Here is a 19,858-nt window from a genome sequence, read left to right as displayed (position 1 = left end):
AATAAAAAATAGCACCACATTTAAATCAACCTAAATATATTATGGTTACACTAAGTGAATTAAGAAAAAATGAAACAATCAAACAAGTTAAGCAGAGAAGAAGCAAATTATACTAATAAAAAACAAACAATGCATAATTGCATACCAAAAGTATATTATGCACAATGTTCGAGAGTCCTTTCCCCTTATCTGCCATTTTCGTCCTTAAAACCAAAAAAACAATTATTAAAATAAAATTCATAAAAAAAACATTGGCCAAACTTAGAACCCAACCCAAGCTTGGCTTTGGTTCTAGTGAACCCAGGCCTGAGTTCTCCAAAACCGAACCCAAGCCCTTTCGCCAACGAGGGGAGGAGGAGAAGGAAGAAGAAAGAGAGGAGGAGGAGGTAGAGGGAGGAGGAGAAGGAAGAAGAAGAAAGCCAGGATGAAGAGAAGGAGAAGGAAGAAGAAGAAAGATATAAGAGGAGTCAGATGAAGAGGAGGAACAAAGAGAGAGAGACGTACATGTTTCACCTCATTGTCGCCGTCATCGAAAGAGGAGGAGGATGAGAGGAGTCAGGGTCAGGGGGTGGCGCGATCGTACCCTAATGACCCCACCCTCCCAAATTTTATTTTTTTAAAATTGGACAAAAATGGACTTAGTCAAAGTTGACAAAGTCCATTTTGGAAAAATATAACCCTGGGTGAAGGTTGACCGCACTCGCGTTGCGTTGGCTCAAGTGCAACGACCTTTTTAACGAGTTTGTGTGACATATATATATATATATATATAAAGTTGTTAAAAGCAGTGGCTACGCAACCTAGGCGAAGCCCCACCGCCTAGGCGACTAGGCTTGGGCGATGGAGCCCTAATTTAGCATCTAGCTCGCCTAGGTGGCGCCTAGGCTAGGACCAACTAGGCGTAAGCCTAAATCAGTCCTTTTTTTGTTGACCCATATGGGTCATATAAAAGGAAAAAAGGGGGGCCTAATTGACCCCCTTTTCTCCCTTTTCGCACACTCTCCCTCTCTCGTCTCTCGGCTGCCCCCTTCTCGCACTCTCTCCCTCTCCTCTCTAGGTTTTTGCAAGAAGAAGAAGAAGAGGATGACCCAACCAAGGTCCACCCTCCTCTCTCTCTCTCTCTCTCTCTCTCTCTCTCTCTTGTTCTCGTTCTTTATACCAGTTTTTGTTTTTTGCAAGAAGAAGAGGGAAACCCAACCAAGGTATGCCCTCTCTCTCTCTCTCACTCTCATTCTCTCTCTATCATTTCGTAAATTCTTGCGCGACGATCAGTGGGATTCTAGATTTCTTTCCGTTTTTTGTTGTTGGTTGTTGGTTTTTGTGCTAAAGAGGGTATGCATGTGCATGTCGATGTGTTGAGTTCACTTTCTCATGTGCCTATGATTTGTTCAGCGAGCGTTTTGGTTTGTTGGACTGATTCTATGATTCATTGATGTTTTATTTTTGGTTGATTCTTGCCATAATTGCAAGTTGGGCGGCTTCTTTTTCATGGGATTGTGTTGCAGTTTATTCAAGTTTTGATTTTGCTCTATGGTGGTGGTCGTGATGATCATGAAGTCTGTCTCTAAACGCTTTTTAGAATCTGTTTCACATTTTCATGATACACCTATGTGCTATATCGAATGAAATTAGTTTATATTCTTTTTTATTGGGATATCATTGAAAGGACTATTGCTATCTTAATCTGCATGTTTTTCTTGCAGTCATCAAACTCTAGTTATTTGAAAAACCTGCATATCCTATTGTCATGTTTCTTTAATCATAGACTAGAAAAGGTTGGTCACATGCATGCGCACATGCACGTGGGCAAACCCACACACACACACACACTTACAATAACCTATGTCACAGGGACTTGGCTAATAAGTCGCCGCACAAGCGTCGACGCGACGGGATGCGGGTGCAGGTCCTGCACCAAGTGCGGTCAAAAAACCCTGGATGGGTCAACCAGCACCCAGGGTCATTTTTGTTCAAAATTTTAAAAAAAATCCAACCAATTTTTTTCTTTCTTTTTTATGTCGGTGAAAGGCAAGGAGTAGAAGAAGAGATAAAGACATAGAGAGAGAAGTAAGAAAAAGAGGAGAAACGAAGAGAGAGAAAGGTACCTTCTTCTTCTCTTACTCGAAGAGAGAGAGAGAGAGAGACGATGGTGGGATGAGGGTTACGAAGAGAGGGGTGGTGGGTGAGGGTTACGAAGGGAGAGAGAGAGACGTGGAGTGGGGGCTATGAAGAGAGGGAGAGAGGCGGTGGGGTGAGGTTAAAGAGAGAGAGGCGTGGGGTGGGGTTACGAAGAGACGGAGAGAGAGAGATGTGGGGGTAGAGGTTACGAAGAGGGAGAGAGAGAGAGAGGCGGTGGGATGGAGTTAATAAGAGAGAGAAAAGAGGGGTTTCGGTCTGAATCTAGATCCATATTTGATCTAGAACCAAAATCTCTTTCTATCTTAATATATATATATATACCCTCCCGCACCCCGCACCCAAGTTTTTTTAAAGTGCCGCATTGCCGCACCCGCACCTATGTGACATATACAGTCACATACACACACTCTTTGATTTGAAAATTATCCGTAAATGAGCTCTCACCCACACACACATGCACACTTAGAGTTATATATGTGTGTGTTCATGTGCTTCTGTGATTTTTTCTGTGAAATGCTAAATTTTTATGTATATATTGATTTAGTATTATATTTTCTGTGAAATGCTGAATTAGTATTATATTTGTTTTTGTGAATTCATATTTTGTTGATTATATTGATACATTATGAGTAATTGAATATATATGTATATACAGTTATATATATGTAAATATGTATAATATATAATATAATCTGAATTTTTATTAGTTGAATTTTTTTTCTGTGAAAGCATGCATAGTTAATTTTGTTGATTTTCTTTCTGACTTTTACAGCCCGAAAGCATGTTAATTTTGTTGATATATGCATAGTTATTACTTTCTGAATTTTTATTTGTTTCTGTGTATTTTTCTATAAAAGCCCAAAAGCATGTTTAGACCATTACTTATTATGTAATATAATATATATTTATATATATATGTGTCAATGCGTGTTTCTGTGAAAGGCTGAATTCATATTTTGTTGATTATACTTATACGTTTTGGGTAATTGAATATATATGTATTTCAGCGTATTATGTACTGCAGCGTATACATATTATATATTATATTAATATATATTATATATACTATTACTGTATTTCAGCATATATATTAATATATAAATAACTCCTTTTAATTTAACAAATTTATATCTTTTTTTTGTTTAGAATCTTTAGAATAATAATGCGTAATGAAATAGCAGAAAATGCAAACCAATGCCACTAAGGGCTTACAAGATCACAATCACAAAAGTGCATAAGCACAAACTAATGCCAGTAGAGGCTTACGGGATCACAATCACAATGTTCACAAGCACAAGTCCACTATGGGATAATAGAATAGCCAACAAAGGGCAACAACACAAGCACTAAGTGTGTATAAGACATCAAAGAACTAAATACAAAAACACAAAACATAAAAAATATTCATCTTTATTGAGCATAAATGCTTAAGAGAAGCATTAAGAAAAATGGGGAGAAGTAGTCCCATTATATACAAAAGGACCCAAGGCCTAAAGCGATTGGGAGCTCCCAACGGTCACAAATGTGACAGTTGGGGCTCCCAACAACTCTATGGTCCCAATGACCATAAAGCCCCTACAATGCAATATAACGAAAATAAAAAATAAAATAAGAAAAACAAAAAAACAAAACTGTCCCTAGTGGAAAGCATCTATCACAAAAAGAAGAAAATACCCCTAGAGGGTATTACCTATTACATCATTATAAATAAGTTATAACATATATATACACCGATATATATTAATATATATGTATATATGTACAATATGAAACAAATATATATGTATGACAATACCAGGGTTACCGGAAGCGCCATAGCACCCGTGGAAGCATGGTAAACCGAAGCATGTTTCGAAAGCGCAAAACATGGCGCTCCTAAGACACCTGGTAAGCACCACTATTAAAGGAAAGCTTGCTTTTGTTAAAATACATGTAATCAATATATATATATATTCAATCATACCCGATAAGGGTATTCTTGTAATTTTGCCCAATAAGGGCATTGTAGTCTTTTTTCTTTTTTTCTTTTTTTCTTTTTTTTCTTATTTTCCATTTTCTTTCTTTTATTTTTTTGTTTTTTTTCCTAAAATGCATTTAATGCATTCACATTGGGGTCTCAACTAAGAGTCATTGGGCCCCCAACGGTCACAATTGTGACCGTTGGGAGCCCAACGACACCTTGTTGGGCCTCCCAATGTGGTCTCTCTCTCTTACTTTTCTCCCTCTCTCTCTCCTTCTTGCCTATAAATAAGTGGGGTCCCCCTTGGTAAAATATTGGCTTCTTGAAGCTCTTTCTTGCATTTATAAGAATTTATGTTTGCAAGCCATTGTTGGCTTTTGTGTATGTTCTTTTTGGACTTGTTCTTTGCTTTCTATATGTGAATGTCCATTGTAGGACATTGTTTTTATTTCCGCATATTTCCTTACATGGTATCAGAGTCAAGTGTATGCTTTTGATTCTTGATATAGCTAGTTGACTAGTTATATTTTTCATATTGTATTTCTCTTTCTTGGTTTGTCTTCTTGAGTTTAAAATGGAAAGAGAACAAAAGATTGATCTCTCCTTCAAACTTAATGGTTTCAACTACATGATGTGGGCCGTTGTCATGGAGAACAACCTCAAGGGTAAAAAGCTTTGGGGATACGTCATGGGCACTATTCCGGAACCGCAACTCCAACTCACCAAGATGAATGGTGATCAAGAAAAAGCTCTTGAAGGAAATGCCCGCATGAAGGCCATTGAAGATCACCAATCTAAAGTGAAAGATTGGGAAAGCAAGCATGCAAAAATTCTTGCTTGGTTCATGAACAATGTGGAGCTTAAAATTTGCGCTAACATTGCTAAATTTCGGATGGCAAATGAAGCATGGTTCTTTATGAAAGGTATGTATACTCAAAAAGACCTTGCTCGTCAATTCTTTCTCCAAGAGAAAATTCAAACTATTAAGCAAGGAGAAATGGGTGTAAGAGATTACTTTAGCACCCTTGGACCCTTAGGGGATGAGCTATCTCTACTAGAACCCAAGTGGGTTTCTAGTGAATATGTGGAACTAAGAAGAGAACAAATGGAAAAAGAACATTCTTTCCAATTTCTACATGGGCTTAGGCCCGAATATAAACAAGTTAGATCTTCCCTACTTCATAGATCTAAGCCTCTTCCTTTGGAAAATGACATAGCCGAAATATGCCAAGAAGAAACTCGTCTTGACATGATTAAGGGAGGAGATGAAGTTTTGGCCGTGTCTAAACCCGACAATCATGTGAAAGCCTATAAGCCTCCACACTTTAGGAGGCAAAATAACTATAATGGCAATTATAGAAAAGTCATTTGCCATCATTTCCAAGAACCGGGTCATATAAGACCTAATTGCCCTAAGTTAAATGAAGCACCAAAAAGTAAGGTTGCCTCCGTTAAAGAAATTACTCAAAAGAAGGAGGAGACTATCAAAGGGAAGGAGTCCTCTCTTGCTCAACTATCGGAAGCACTTCAAATTCTATTCAAATCGCCATCAACTTCGGGTGTCGCCGTAGCTTCTTCTTCTCCTCCAGGTATGTCTTCTTGGATTCTTGATTCTGGAGCTTCCTTTCATATGACCCCTCTTGAAAATGGGCTTTCTGATTTGTGTAATAACTTTAAACACTCTTATGTTTCAACCGCCAATGGTACATCTTTACAAGTAAAAAGTTTTGGAACTTTAATTTTTTTCAAAGATTTTTTTGTGCCAAACGTAAGAGTGGTACCTCAACTTAATTTAAATATCATTTCCGTTTCTCAAATATGTGATCATGGATGTGAAATCTCCTTCTCAACTAAGGATTGCTCTATACAGGATCTCTGGTCCGGGAAGCAGATTGGGCAAGGCCATAGGAGGGAAGATCTCTATTACATGAGCAACTTGAAACTTTCCACCAACTCTTTTTGTAATCATGTCCAAGATAAAAATATTGAAACTTGGCACCAAAGACTTGGACATCCAAATTTCTCAAAGATGTACTCCTTTCCTTTTGGAAAGAAATTCTGTAACGAGAAACATTTTATTTGCAAGAATTGTATTTTTGAAAAAATAAAATCCACTCATTTTTCAAATAGAACTTTTGTGTTCAAAAGACTTTTTGAGTTAGTCCATTCGGACGTTTGGGGCCCTTCTCCGGTCATATTGAAAGGAGGATACTCCTATTATGTTACTTTCATTGATGACTACACTAGATATGTGTGGATCTATTTTCTCAATTTAAAATCCGAAGTCTTTGACTTCTTCAAGAAATTTCATATGATAGTCAAAAATCAATTTTCTAGTAATATCTCTACTCTTAGATCCGATTCGGGTGGAGAGTATATATCTAATGAATTTCAAAATTATTTGGAAACAAATAGAATTTGTCATCAAAGATCATGTCCTAGGACTCCTCAACAAAATGGTCTAGCTGAATGAAAGCATAGACACATTTTGAAAACCACTAGGACATTTCTTATTTCCAAAGAAATTCCAAAAAGTTATTGGGCCGAAGCCACTTTAACTTCAACTTACTTGATAAATAGAATGATATTTTCATCCTTATAAAATACATCTCCATATGAAAAATTATTTGAAAGAACACCTGATTTCAATAGATTAAGAATCTTTGGGTGTAAATGTTTTGTCCTTTCACATAAAAGAGATAAATTATCTCCTAAAGCTATTGAATGTGTTTTCTTAGGATATGGAGAAAATCAAAAGGATTTTAGATGCTTCGACCTTAAAAATAACAAACTATATGTATATAAAGATATAACCTTTTTAGAAAATGAAAATGGTTTTGAGAAAACTAAAGATATTGACGAAAGCAAATATGCTTTCTTATTTGATCTTCTCTCTCAAGAAGATGTGACTCCTCAAGAAGAGAAAATCTCTAATGATTTTTTGAATGATCTAGAGGATATTCCTCTTAACAATGTTGAAAATGAAAGTGATAGACCCATCCAAACCTATGTTAGGCGTGGTCAACAAGTTCCCATGAGTGCCTTAGAAAAATACTCTCAAGGTTCCAACATAGAAGAAACCTCTTTAAGGAGATCCGGTCGAATCTCCAATCCTCCTAATAGGTTTGTTTCCTATGAGTCTCTAACACCAAAGTATAGAGCGTGTCTAATTGTGTTACACTCTTTTCATAAACCTTCACATTATAATGAAGCCAAAAACATTCCCCAGTGGGTTGAAGCCATGAACTTAGAACTTAGTGCCCTTGAAAAGGCAAAAACTTGGGAAATAACCTCATTACCCATTGGAAAGAAATCTATTGGATGTAGATGGGTCTTCAAAATTAAAACTATGGGCCATTAGAACGCTATAAAGCTCGGTTGGTAAAGGATACACTCACGAAAATGGTATAGACTATGAAGAAACCTTCGCTCCCGTAGCTAGGATGACTAGTGTTAGGACTCTTATTGTCGTTGCGTCAGTTAAAAAATGACCTATTTATCAATTAGATGTTAAGAATGCATTTCTAAATGCAGAATTAAATGAAAAGGTTTACATGGATCCTCCACCCGGAGTATGTATTGGTGAAAATAAAATTCTCAAACTTAAAAAGACATTATATGGTTTAAAGCAAGCTCCAAAGGCTTGGCATGATAGATTTAACAATGTAATGACAAGTTTAAATTTTCGCTCATGCTATACTGACACTGCTTTGTTTGTGAAAAGTGCAAGGTCTTCCATAGTTATTCTGCTACTTTATGTTGATCAGTGTTGTGAAAAGCGTTGAGGCGTAGCGAGGCGTTCCACCAAAAACTGAGGCGAGGCGTAAAGCGTAAGCCTCAAATATTTTTTTTTGAAAACTTCAAAAAAATATCTAAAAATAAAAATAAATAAAAAAATGTTTTATTGATGAAATAACAACCAATAAGAAATAGAAAATCTCAAATAAGTACTAAAAAATATGAGATTAACATATAAAAGTAACTAAAAACTGATTACATAACTGAAAAATATATGAGATTTATCTTTTGTAACCAATATGGCTTAAACACACATTCCTCGATATTGCCCCTCAAACTTCTGATGTTCATATAATGAGGAATTGCAAGGCAGAAGGAAATGATGTAATGTGAGGCTTTTTAAAAGTGTCAATGAACCTTAGGGATGTCATGAAAGGCATGGTGATGTATTCAAAATTTATTGTCTATTGAAGCATGCATTATGTATTATTTTTCAGTTGTTTATTAAGACAAAACTAGTTGTTGTTTAAGTAGCATCTCATTGCCACACTTCATCAAGTTAGGATCAGAGATTGAACACCGATATCAGAAGACAACCAAATGAACTCCTACTAACTGGCAAGTAGTTCTATAGAGATTTTTGATTGGAATATAGTTTTCTTTTTACTTCACCAGGACATGAAAAAACTATCTCACAGAAAGGCACTAACTTGTGGTGGAAAAGTACCCACTCTTCTCCTTTTCATGCTGTCAGTATCAGAAATGCTCATGGAGATGAAAGTGGGATTTAATGGAAGAAATAAGTTGTGTGCATCCTTTTGTATGATGGGTGGTACACATTGCAAAAATATGTAACATCCTGAAATTGGATAGAGCTACGAACTGCGTTAAGAACAATTATCCACTCCACTCTTCTCAGTAAACTTGCCAGACTTATTGAACTCGTTGCACAGTGCTGAAAGTTCTGAAAAAATGCCTAACTGGACCACATGCCACAGGATGCACCATTGCCCAAAAGTAATATTTTTTGGTCTTCTCTATCCACAAGTTTCACAAGTCTCATTTTCTTAAATGAAACCTCACTCAAAACTCGTAAACAATTTGATCCCTCCCCCAAAAGAAAATGAGAAAAAGCAATAGACTGCATGTGAGAGAGGTAAGAGTACCTGTGTGAGAAAAATATGAGAGAGAGGGAGAGTATGTGTGAGAGAGAGAGACTGCGCATGAGAGACGAGAGAGAGCCTGCATGAGAGAAAGAGAGTCTGCGTGAAAACATAATATATTAGGGTTTGTTTAAACTTTAAACCCTATTTTTTGGTCAAATGAGGGCTTTGACCCTCATTTGACCAAAAGCCCCAGGCATACACGCCTCAGTTTGAGGCGTGCCTCGCCTCGAGGCGTATGAGGCGCACGCCTCGAAGGTTTTGCGCTTTATATATGCGCCTCAAGGCATAAAGCCCCTCGCCTTGAGGCGAGGCGCGCTTTTTGCGACTTGAGGCGCATTTTTAATAACACTGATGTTGATGATATGATCATCACTGGAAGTGATGAGCAAGGAATCAATGATATTTCGAAAGTTTTAAAAGAGAATTTTGACATGTCTGACCTTGGTTTCTTAAGATATTTTTTTAATAATTGAAATAGCGTACTCGCCCCGAGGGTATATTCTCTCTCAAATGAAACTTGTTGTTGATATTTGTTCCAAGTCTGGCATCTCCAATGATAAGAAGACAGAAACCCCTGAAGTTATCAATGCAAAGTTAAGGTTGGAAGATGGAACACTCCTCAAGGATCCTACTCCCTACCGCCAACTTGTTGGGTCTCTAACCTACTTATCCATCACTCGGCTAGACATAGCTCATGCAGTTCACTCAGTCAGTCAGTTTCAACATGCACTTACAACTGTGCACATGAGTGCAGTCTTAAGGATAGTCAGATACATCAAAAACACCATAACTAAGGGAGTTTTTCTTTCCTCTTTGTCATCACTTGATTTAATTGCTTATACTGATGTTGATTGGGGAGGAAATCCCAATGATAGAGTCTCAACTACTATTTTTTGTGTTTTCTTAGGTGACTCTATGATCTCTTGGAGATGCAACAAGCAGCACAAAGTATCATTGTCCTCAACAGAAGCGGAGTATCGTGCAATGGCCACTACAACCATGGAGCTTGTGTGACTTAGAAGTCTCCTCAGTGATATGGGCATAGTCATCTCTACTCCTTCGAAGATGTGTTGTGACAACAAAAGCGCAATCTATATCGCAAGCAATCACACCTTCCATGAGCGTACTAAACACATCGAGATGGACTGCCACTACGTTCGTTATGAATACCTAAGAGGAACCATAGCACTGCCTTACGTTACATCTGATTACCAGTTGGCGAACTTCTTCACTAAAGCCCTTGTTGTTCCACGTTTTATGTTTCTTCTCAACATGCTTTCGGTTATATCCCCATAAAGCTTGAGGGAGGGTGTTAAAATGCATGTAATCAATATATATATATATATTATATTCAATCATACCCGATAAGGGTATTCCTGTAATTCTACCCAATAGGGGCATTGTAGTCTTTTTTCTTTTTCTTTTTCTTTTTCTTTTTCTTTTTCTTTTTTTTCATTCTTTTATTTTTTTGTTTTCTTTTTCCTAAAATGCATTTAATGCATTCACATTGGGGGTCCCAACTAAGAGTCGTTGGGAGCCCAACGACACCTTGTTGGGCCTCCCAATGTGGTCTGTCTCTCTTACTTTTCTCCCTCTCTCTCACTCCTCCTTGCCTATAAATAAGTGGGGTCTCCCCCTTTGGAAAGTATTGGCTTCTTGAAGCCCTTTCTTGCATTTATAAGAATTTATGTTTGCACGCCATTGTTGGCTTTTGTGTATGTCCTTTTTGGACTTGTTCTTTGCTTTCTACATGTGAATGTCCATTGTAGGACATTGTTTTTATTTTTGCATATTTCCTTACAGCTTTCCCTTCTTTTTTCTTTTTTTCTGTTTTTTCCTTCTTGTTTTCCTTCTTGTTTTCCTTCTTGTTTTCCTTTTTCGCTTCCCCCTCGCTTCCAATACGCTTCTGGTTCGCTTCTCTTTTCGCTTCTGAGACAATTCATGGTTCGCTTCTAAGTCGTCTCACGCTTCTTGCTTCCTAAAATTTTGTAAGTGCCCCCTTCGCGCTTCCTGCTTTCGCTTTCAAAATCGCTTCCCGCTCCCGCTTCCCCAAATGGCAACTCTGGACAATATATATATATATATATATATATATATATATATATATATATATATATATATATATATATATATATATATATATAAACTTATCATAATGGAAGGGGCTTCTTCTGCAAGTGCTAGCGGGTTCACTCTAAGTATGACATTTCGAGAATTAGAAGAGGAATTGAAGCGAAAATCTAATGACCCAACATGAAATTGAGCCTACTCTAAGGATAAAAAAGATTTGAATTTTGTGACTTGTGGTAAATGTGGATCAACTTATAAAGAAGGCATGTATAGAATAAAATAGCATCTTCTTGGAATTGGAAACAACGAGAAGGCTTGTGATAAAACAAATGCAGAAATCAATGAAGCATTTTATAAGTATATAGATGAATCGAAGAAGAAGAAAGATAGAAGAAATAAAAAAGAAACAATTAATATATATAAAAGATCTGAATACATGTTCTCAGCTTCTGATTCTGGTGAAGGATCTGCAATAGTTTCGCAGATAAAGGGGTAGTCGAGTAGTATATTAGGTTTGAGACCACCACAGGCAAAATGGTTTATGAATCTGTACTTTCAAAGTGATCCAGAGAAATGAAGGCAAGCAATAAAACAAACCATGTTAGAGAATCGCTTCAAAAAAGAAGAAAGGAAAACAATGTGTGAGTACATTAGTAGGTAGTTTTATGTCATTGGAATACCTTTTAATACAGTGAAGTTGTCTTCATTTGACAGTATGATTGAAGCTATAGGCCAATTTGGACCAGAGATGAAACCTTAATCATATCACGAGCTGCGAGAAGCATTTTTGAAGAAAGAAATAGAGAAAATAAAAGAATTTCTGGTCCAATACAAAGTACATTGGTCCAAATATGGATGCAGACTGATACAAAATTTCGTACACATTAATTTTTTGGTTAATTTTCCTTTAGGAACAATGTTTTTGAAATCTATTGATGCATCTAATGAAGTAAAATATGCAAATTTGCTTTTTGCATTGTTGAATGATATTATTGAAAAAGTTGAAGAAAGAATGTGGTTCAAGTTATTATTGATAATGCCTCTAACTATGTCAAAGCGGGTAAATTTTTTATGGATAAGAGAAAACATTTATTTTGGACTCCTTGTGTTGCACATTGTATTAAATTTGTTGTTAGAAGATATAGGAGAATTGAAAGAGTTGAAGAACATTTTTGAAAAAGCAAAGCAATTGGTAGTATTCATATACAAACATAATCAAGTGTTGAGTAATGAGAGCATACACACAGAGGGACTTGCATAGGTCTGCACTAACGAGATTTGCTACTAGATTTTTTTACTCTAGAAAGCATATATAATTGCAAAAAAGGCTTGAGGTTTATGTTTATTGGAGATGATTGGGCAAAAAGTAATTTCTTAAAAACATCAATTGGCAAGAGATGTGAAAGCATGATTTTGAGTTCAAAATTTTGGAAGGGAGTGATTCATGCTCTTAAAACAATGGCCCCTTTCATTGACGTGCTTCAATTGGTTGATAGCGATGAAAAGCCTACTATGGGTTACATCTACGAGAAAATGGATCTTGCAAATGAACAAATCAAGGTATAAATTAACTTTTTTGTATTCCACTAATTGTAAATTTTGTTTTTAAATTTTAACTTAACTTTTATAATGATTATTTTCAATTATTTTACTTAATAGGTAAATGTGCATGATGATGAACAAAGATATGGCTTGGTTTGGGAGATAATCGATAAAAGATGAAGCAATCAATTGCACAAATCTTTACATGCAGCAAGCTTATATTTGAATCCAACCATATATTATGATTATAAAAATATTGAGTCCAATAAGGAGATAAAGAATAGCTTATATGATTTTATCAACCTTCTTGTTCGAAGCAAAGCGGATCGAGATGAACTAGTAGACTAACTCATAAGATATAAAACTGCTAGTGGGCCTTTCAGGATAGAGTTAGCAAAGAAGAAGAGGAAAGTGCAAACGACAGGTAAGATGATTAAATTTTATATAACTCGCTTTACATTATTTTTATAACTTATATACTTTAATTACATCTAATTTAATTTTTTTTAGTGGATTAGTGGAATTTTTTTGTGGAATTTTTTTGCCATTGGTTGCCCCCAACTCCAGACATTTGTTGTTCGAGTCTTAGGCTTCATATGTAGTGCATTTAGTTGTAAACGTAACTGGAGTACTTTTGAAGCGTAAATTATTACTTCTATTAATTACTAAATAATATTTGTCAATTTGTATATATTTTAACTTTATAATTTTTTTGTAGATTCAAACCAAGAAAAGAAACCGACTTTTGCACAAAAAGTTGAACAATTTGGTATTTGTGTAATATAATCGGAGATTGAAGCGAATGTATGAAGAGTGAATGAATAAAGTTGATCTTGATCCTATCATCTTAAGAGAAATCGATGACAAGGATTTGTGGCCAAGTAAAGATGAGGCGGTCTTCAAAGATGACATGTCACTTATATGGGATCTTGTTGATAAGGCATCTAGAGTGTCGAGGCATAGGGCGGGGCCAAGAATGTGTGCTACTAAGAAAGAAAAGGTTTGACAAAAGAAAGAAAATGGTAAGAGTGGAAGGAGAAGAGAAAGAAGCTAGCTCTGCAAAAACTGAAGAAGAAAAGCAATATATCGATAAAGATGATTCGGATGATAATGATGATGGACTTTCAAGTTCATCATCTGAGGATTAAATTCTTGTTGTTATTGTAAACTTATTATAAACTTATTGGGGTTCTTTATGACTTGGATGTGAACTTAATATTGTTAAGGCTTTAATTGTGTTTAAATTATGTAGTTGCCTACTTGTCTTTTATTTGAATTGAGCAGGTTATCGGTTGTATGGTCTGTTTATTCAATTGTTCATTTCTTCTTCTTATTTGTCTATTGCTTATATTATGTATGTTGTTAATTTTTTTGTATACATGATTTTACTTTGTGTACATTGTTTATTCTCATTGTTAATTGTATGGTTTGGTTATTCAATTGCTCATTTATTCTAATTTTTTTGAGCAGGTTATCAGTTGCATGGTTTGCTTATTCAATTGTTATTTTTTTCTTCTTATTTGTCTATTGCTTATTTTATGTCTATTGTTGTTAATTTGTTTGCATACATGATTTTATTTTTTGTATATCATTCATTCACATTGTTAATTGTATGGTCTGTTTATTTAATATAATTGTTTTATAGTGTTCGACAACATGTTATGTTTTGTCTATTGCTTATTGTTGATTGATTTTATGTTGTATATATGTTTATTATTAATTTTAGCAGTTTGTTTACATATTTTGTGTGTTTTTTTAATTTTTTTATTTGGGATACCGCTTAGTCTGCCTAGGCCCCACCTAGTCTTTTTAGGGGCTCACCACCTAGGCTTCACCTAGCGCCTTTGACAACTAAGATATATATATAATCACTAGGATATAAGAATTGAAAATATTGGCATTTCCAACATTTTTTTTGCAAATCCAACCAAGTGGATGTGCTTGGCACGATGAATTTGCTAGGAATCAACCATTGGATCATGTATTTTCGATGAAAAAATATGATTTTTGAATGCTTGAATTTTATGAAGAATATGAGCCGTTGATTTTAAAGCCTTAAAAAAATCTCATTTATGTGTTCTTATGAAACCAAGCATGTAGATCACATCCGTATGGTTAGATTCAAGAGAAAATAATAAAAAATTCATAAAAATTGTGGTTCACACATTAGTTCTCATATTTCCAGTTCATATATTCTAGTGACTATATATATATATATATATATATATATATATATATATATATATATATATATATATTGGCCATGTCTACAAATCCTGTGTTGTCGGCACTTGTGCCTGCATCTATGTGATGTAAAGGATTTTTCTTTTCATCAATTATTGACATCCAAGATAGATGCAATGTAAATGTTGTGTTTTATTAATTCTTGAAACTAAAATGGCTCCAATAAGAGAAGAAAAGATTTAATTTGTCATCCAAAATAGTGAACAGGTCCATTTTAAAACTGTCAACCAACATTGTTCTGCCAGACGCTAAGAAAGGGTTGTTGCAGATGAGATGGTAATCAACATAATCGATACAGCACTTGCACCCTCCACACACTCACACCTACCCATGCACCAACACCCACACCCACATGTATGAATGGATGCACATGTACTTCATCTACATGCATGAAAAGATGTAACCGTGCTCCTAGTGCAAGTGCACAATGTTGTGAAAAGGTAATGAAGCAGAGAAAATACCCACCTATTAAACCTCCAAATTCTTTAGAATAATATAGCAGTCTTGCTAGTTCTAACTGTGTGCAATTGTGCATAAAGGCAAGCATGGATAACAAGGATCAGATGATAACATGACATAAATGTCTGCACAGAATTTGGCTGAGTACGTCAATACAGGTATACAATGAAACATGGATAAGTAAGAGAGGTGGAAAAAAATACATATCTAATTATTTCAGGGAAGAATTGCATCACAATCAGGGGTTGCAATGTTTAAGGGTGTAAGAAGAAAAAATATTTGAACTGTCGATGAGATTAGCAAAGAACACTAAGTTGAGAATGCCAGGGGTATCTAAAGCCTGTCACCTTGATGCTATGTCACCTGGGTGCGGGTGCGGGTGCGGGTGCGGGTGCGGGTGTGGGTGCGGGTGCAGGTACGACACTGCAATTCCAAAAAATGTGGGTACAGGGACACGGCTTTATATATATAAAATATCACATAAATACAAAATAAATTCAAAATAAATTCAAAATAAACTGAATATAATCTAAATATATATGCTATATCTAAAATATATATTATATACTGAAAATATAATTATAAATTAAATACAAACTTGTATGTACAGAGGGTAAAATGACGTGTCCGGGTGTCGATGTGTGTCGACACGGGTACGGAGGGAAAAATGGAGTGTCCGGGTACCATAGCCTTGATGGATAGAGCTTGGGCCCAATTTCCAAGCCTGCCTCAAGAAACAGGGGCCAAGGCTAGCTTGAGATATACTCAGGCCAGTCTCAGCCCTGGCCCTTGGGACAATTCCCTTCTTATTAATTTGTTTATACTTATTTCTTAAGCTAATTATTGATATTAGTACCATTGTTGGTGCTGATATTAATTATCATTATTCAAATATAAGCTTCCCAGCTGATTCACACACACATGCACGCCGGGCACACACACACACACAAATAAAGAGAAATCTGATAATGGATTCAACAAGATTCAATCTCCAACATGAAGTACTGATGGTCGAATAAGTTATTATCTACATAAGAATTCAATGATTGATGAAAAAAGAGAAAAAACATCTTCAAACATGAATATCTCAAGTCCATGTGTTATTATTCAGATAATTCCATGGACTTAACAGAAAAGAACAGTACTTGTTAGAACATAATAACCACTACTTATACCTAGAAATTGGATCTTTGAGCTATCACATCACTCAAACATCGTTTGATAGTCATCTAGTTCAAAGTTACATGTGCAATGAAATAAATGCATAGCAGAAGAGCAAGGCTAGCTTGAGATATACTCAGGCCAGTCTCAGCCCTGGCCCCTGGGACAATTCCCTTCTTATTAATTTGTTTATACTTATTTCTTAAGCTAATTATTGATATTAGTACCATTGTTGGTGCTGATATTAATTATCATTATTCAAATATAAGCTTCCCAGCTGATTCACACACACATGCACGCCGGGCACACACACACACAAATAAAGAGAAATCTGATAATGGATTCAACAAGATTCAATCTCCAACATGAAGTACTGATGGTCGAATAAGTTATTATCTACATAAGAATTCAATGAATGATGAAAAAAGAGAAAAAACATCTTCAAACATGAATATCTCAAGTCCATGTGTTATTATTCAGATAATTCCATGGACTTAACAGAAAAGAACAGTACTTGTTAGAACATAATAACCACTACTTATACCTAGAAATTGGATCTTTGAGCTATCACATCACTCAAACATCGTTTGATAGTCATCTAGTTCAAAGTTACATGTGCAATGAAATAAATGCATAGCAGAAGAGCAAGTAGTTTTCCAATGCATCTATACCTTAGATGGATCTTCACCTCTTCCAGTGTCCTGCAAATGCATAAAATATTATTTAATATAGAAAACATGAGATATGATCATGATAGCTAGAAGACAATGAAACTTGAAGCTAAGGAAAATGTTCGTAGGTTGTCATTATAATTTTGTCAACTAGAATCACTATAAAGAAAAATAAATGAAAACAAGATATGAATACAACTTAGAGACCACAATTTAAGTTAGCATATGTTGAACAAAGACCCATCTTTTAATTAATTTCATCTATTCCATGAAATGGGAAAAGGGAAACCAAGTCAACCATAATTTTGAAAACAAGATAGATTGCAGGAAATTGGGAGGAAATGGTTTTCTTATTGGGTTTACCTCTTCTACTGATACCTTAAATAATAAATCTACAATAAGGTACAGAACTCCATGCATCAGGGAAAATAAATAACTATTGGTAATACATTTTCTCTGCAACCTGGTGGGAGTACCCATGCAGGTTTGGCACGGCATATATTTCTCTTGGAAACTTTCAACAATGCCACTTCCCAATTCAAGAGTGTTAATAAAGAACAAATCTTAAAATCTTAACCACTTTCACGGTACTATGTCATTTTGTGACACTGTGTTTATAATAATCAATAGTGTTCTATATATGGTCCCCACTTATGGCTTATTAATGAACATTATTCATGGTTGTGAAACAATGCACTGCACTGTACCATACACATGAAACATTTCCCCCTTTCTTTTGAGATAGTAGATATGAAAGTACATGTGTGATCCGAAAGGAAACAGTATTATGACCAAATATAAAACGTTTCAACACTCCAGAGTACCATTGTTGCAAGTGTGAAGGGCACAAAAATTGAAAAATGCATCTAATAAAAGCCTAAAACACATGGGATGCCACAAGAAGAAGCAAGAGACATGAACAATTGACATTAGGCGGTATGTTTTAGTGTTCGATGTAAAGAAGGATTTGAATTACTCAGTAAGCCTCCAAACATGGATGGTAACAAAAGTTGCTCCAGCAAAAGATGCCTGGAGATAACTATTTATTTTGTTCCCGAGATAATAATTTATATTCTTGCTCATATTCAGTAGAAGCCAAATATTGTTAACACATTTGCAACATCATACAACATAGCATCTGGAAATTCCATAATTCCTCTCAGGTGGATTATGTCACATGAAATTCATAATCAGTTTGGAAAGAGGAGATGATCAAATTAGCTCTGCTTTTCTTTAATACCAGGAATCAAGCCCATTTATATTTCAAGCACGTCAATAATGTAAGAGAAGCTAAAGCACCTTGATCCACATACTTGAACATCAAACTACAACCTTTTAAACAACTTCAACACAGGATACCCAACACAATTTTCTAATCATAGAGAAAGAGAGAAAAAAAAAAAAGCAATACTAAAGTTCCCAACAAGATGCTCCTCGAAGCAAAACCAAAATCCCTATACCGTTCACTGCATAAAAAGGCACATTAATCCCACAAAGCAATACATACACCACTACATCTCACATCAATCCAATTCTACTTCAAATGTGGTTTCTGCCACACAACTACAACCAACAACCACTAATACAGAATACAAAAAAAAAGTCCAAATAAACCCCAAAAACAACACATGCCCAACTAAGTATTCTACACTGAATCATCAAATTTCACAATAATGCTATCCATAACACAAGTACAACCAGTATCCACATCACTAAATCAACTATAAATCAACATACAATAATACATCTGACATCGATCAATTCAGTAAATGTAGTTTCTGCCCCACAATCACAACCAACAACCACTAACACAGACTACAACAAAAGCCTAAACCAACCTCAAAACAACACAAACCCAACTAAGTATTCCACATTAACTCATCAAATACCACAATCATGGAATCCACCACACAAGTAAAAACCAAAGCCCACATCATCAAATCATCTAAAAAATATAAACAACACCAAACAAAATTCACACAGAAATCCATTAAATTCTTGGAATGGGCACACGCCTTATGCAAAAACACAACATTTCTCGTGTTAGGCGTCAAAGAAACTGAAAAAATAACAGGAAGGGATAACCCACCGTGTTCCATTTGCTCTTCCACTTAGCGAAAGAACAGGGAGTGGAATGAAAGCATGCGTTGCCATAAGATGAGGAGAAGGGACCAAGAAAAAGCGCTAGCTTTCTGGGCTTCAGAACCTGCATCTCTGCTCAGAACGCACTCAGAAAAAACATGGGATTCGATGCTTCAACAACATGACAAAACAGACGGGTCGCACAAGAAACGAAGACGACACCCCGCTCAGAGGGAGCGCTCCTCCTTCGCTCACGTTGGACCCTCTGTGGGTCGCAAACTTCGGGGCCCTTTACGATCCTTCCGACGGGATGAATCATGTTCATTAATCTCGTTATCGGGAATTTCTCGGAGCATGAAAATGTCGCGATAAATTAAAATTTTGTTTTCCTCGGAAAAAATCTTGAGAAAATATCGGTATACTTAAATTTTAAAAACTATAAGAGGATATACGAAATATAAAAAGCATTAAAAATATAAAACATATAAGTATATGAATATCACATAAAACCAAACACGACGGAGATGAAAACGTGATATCGTTAAAAAAAGCGCTATTTTAAAAATACCATGTTTTCGGGATTATATTGGTTTTTGAAAATCTCGCGTTAAATTGTTGGGATATTT

The 19,858-nt window shown here is 35.6% G+C and overlaps 1 protein-coding gene across 2 annotated transcripts in view; it reads right to left on the bottom strand.

Annotated features, from left to right (window-relative positions):
- LOC149847132 (uncharacterized) overlaps positions 1-19,533 on the bottom strand; it is a 42,422-nt gene extending 22,889 nt beyond the window's left edge. The window contains exons 1-2 of one of the 2 annotated variants that reach the window (XM_089998308.1): positions 19,240-19,533; positions 17,151-17,180 (exon numbers count right to left, since the gene is read on the bottom strand). In XM_089998308.1, coding sequence (XP_089854434.1) covers positions 17,151-17,180; positions 19,240-19,362 — 153 coding nt within the window. In that variant the 5' untranslated portion in view covers positions 19,363-19,533. The remainder of the gene's footprint in view (positions 1-17,150; positions 17,181-19,239) is intronic. The other variant, XM_089998309.1, reaches the window with a different exon arrangement.
- Positions 19,534-19,858: the final 325 nt, after the last annotated feature.

This window comes from Nuphar pumila, chromosome 2, assembly GCF_984573655.1.
Source record: "Nuphar pumila chromosome 2, dmNupPumi1.hap1.1, whole genome shotgun sequence".
In the NCBI taxonomy this organism is placed as follows: Eukaryota; Viridiplantae; Streptophyta; class Magnoliopsida; order Nymphaeales; family Nymphaeaceae; genus Nuphar; species Nuphar pumila.
Note: the sequence above shows the minus strand (reverse complement) of the source record. Positions and strands in the feature narration are given on the sequence as shown.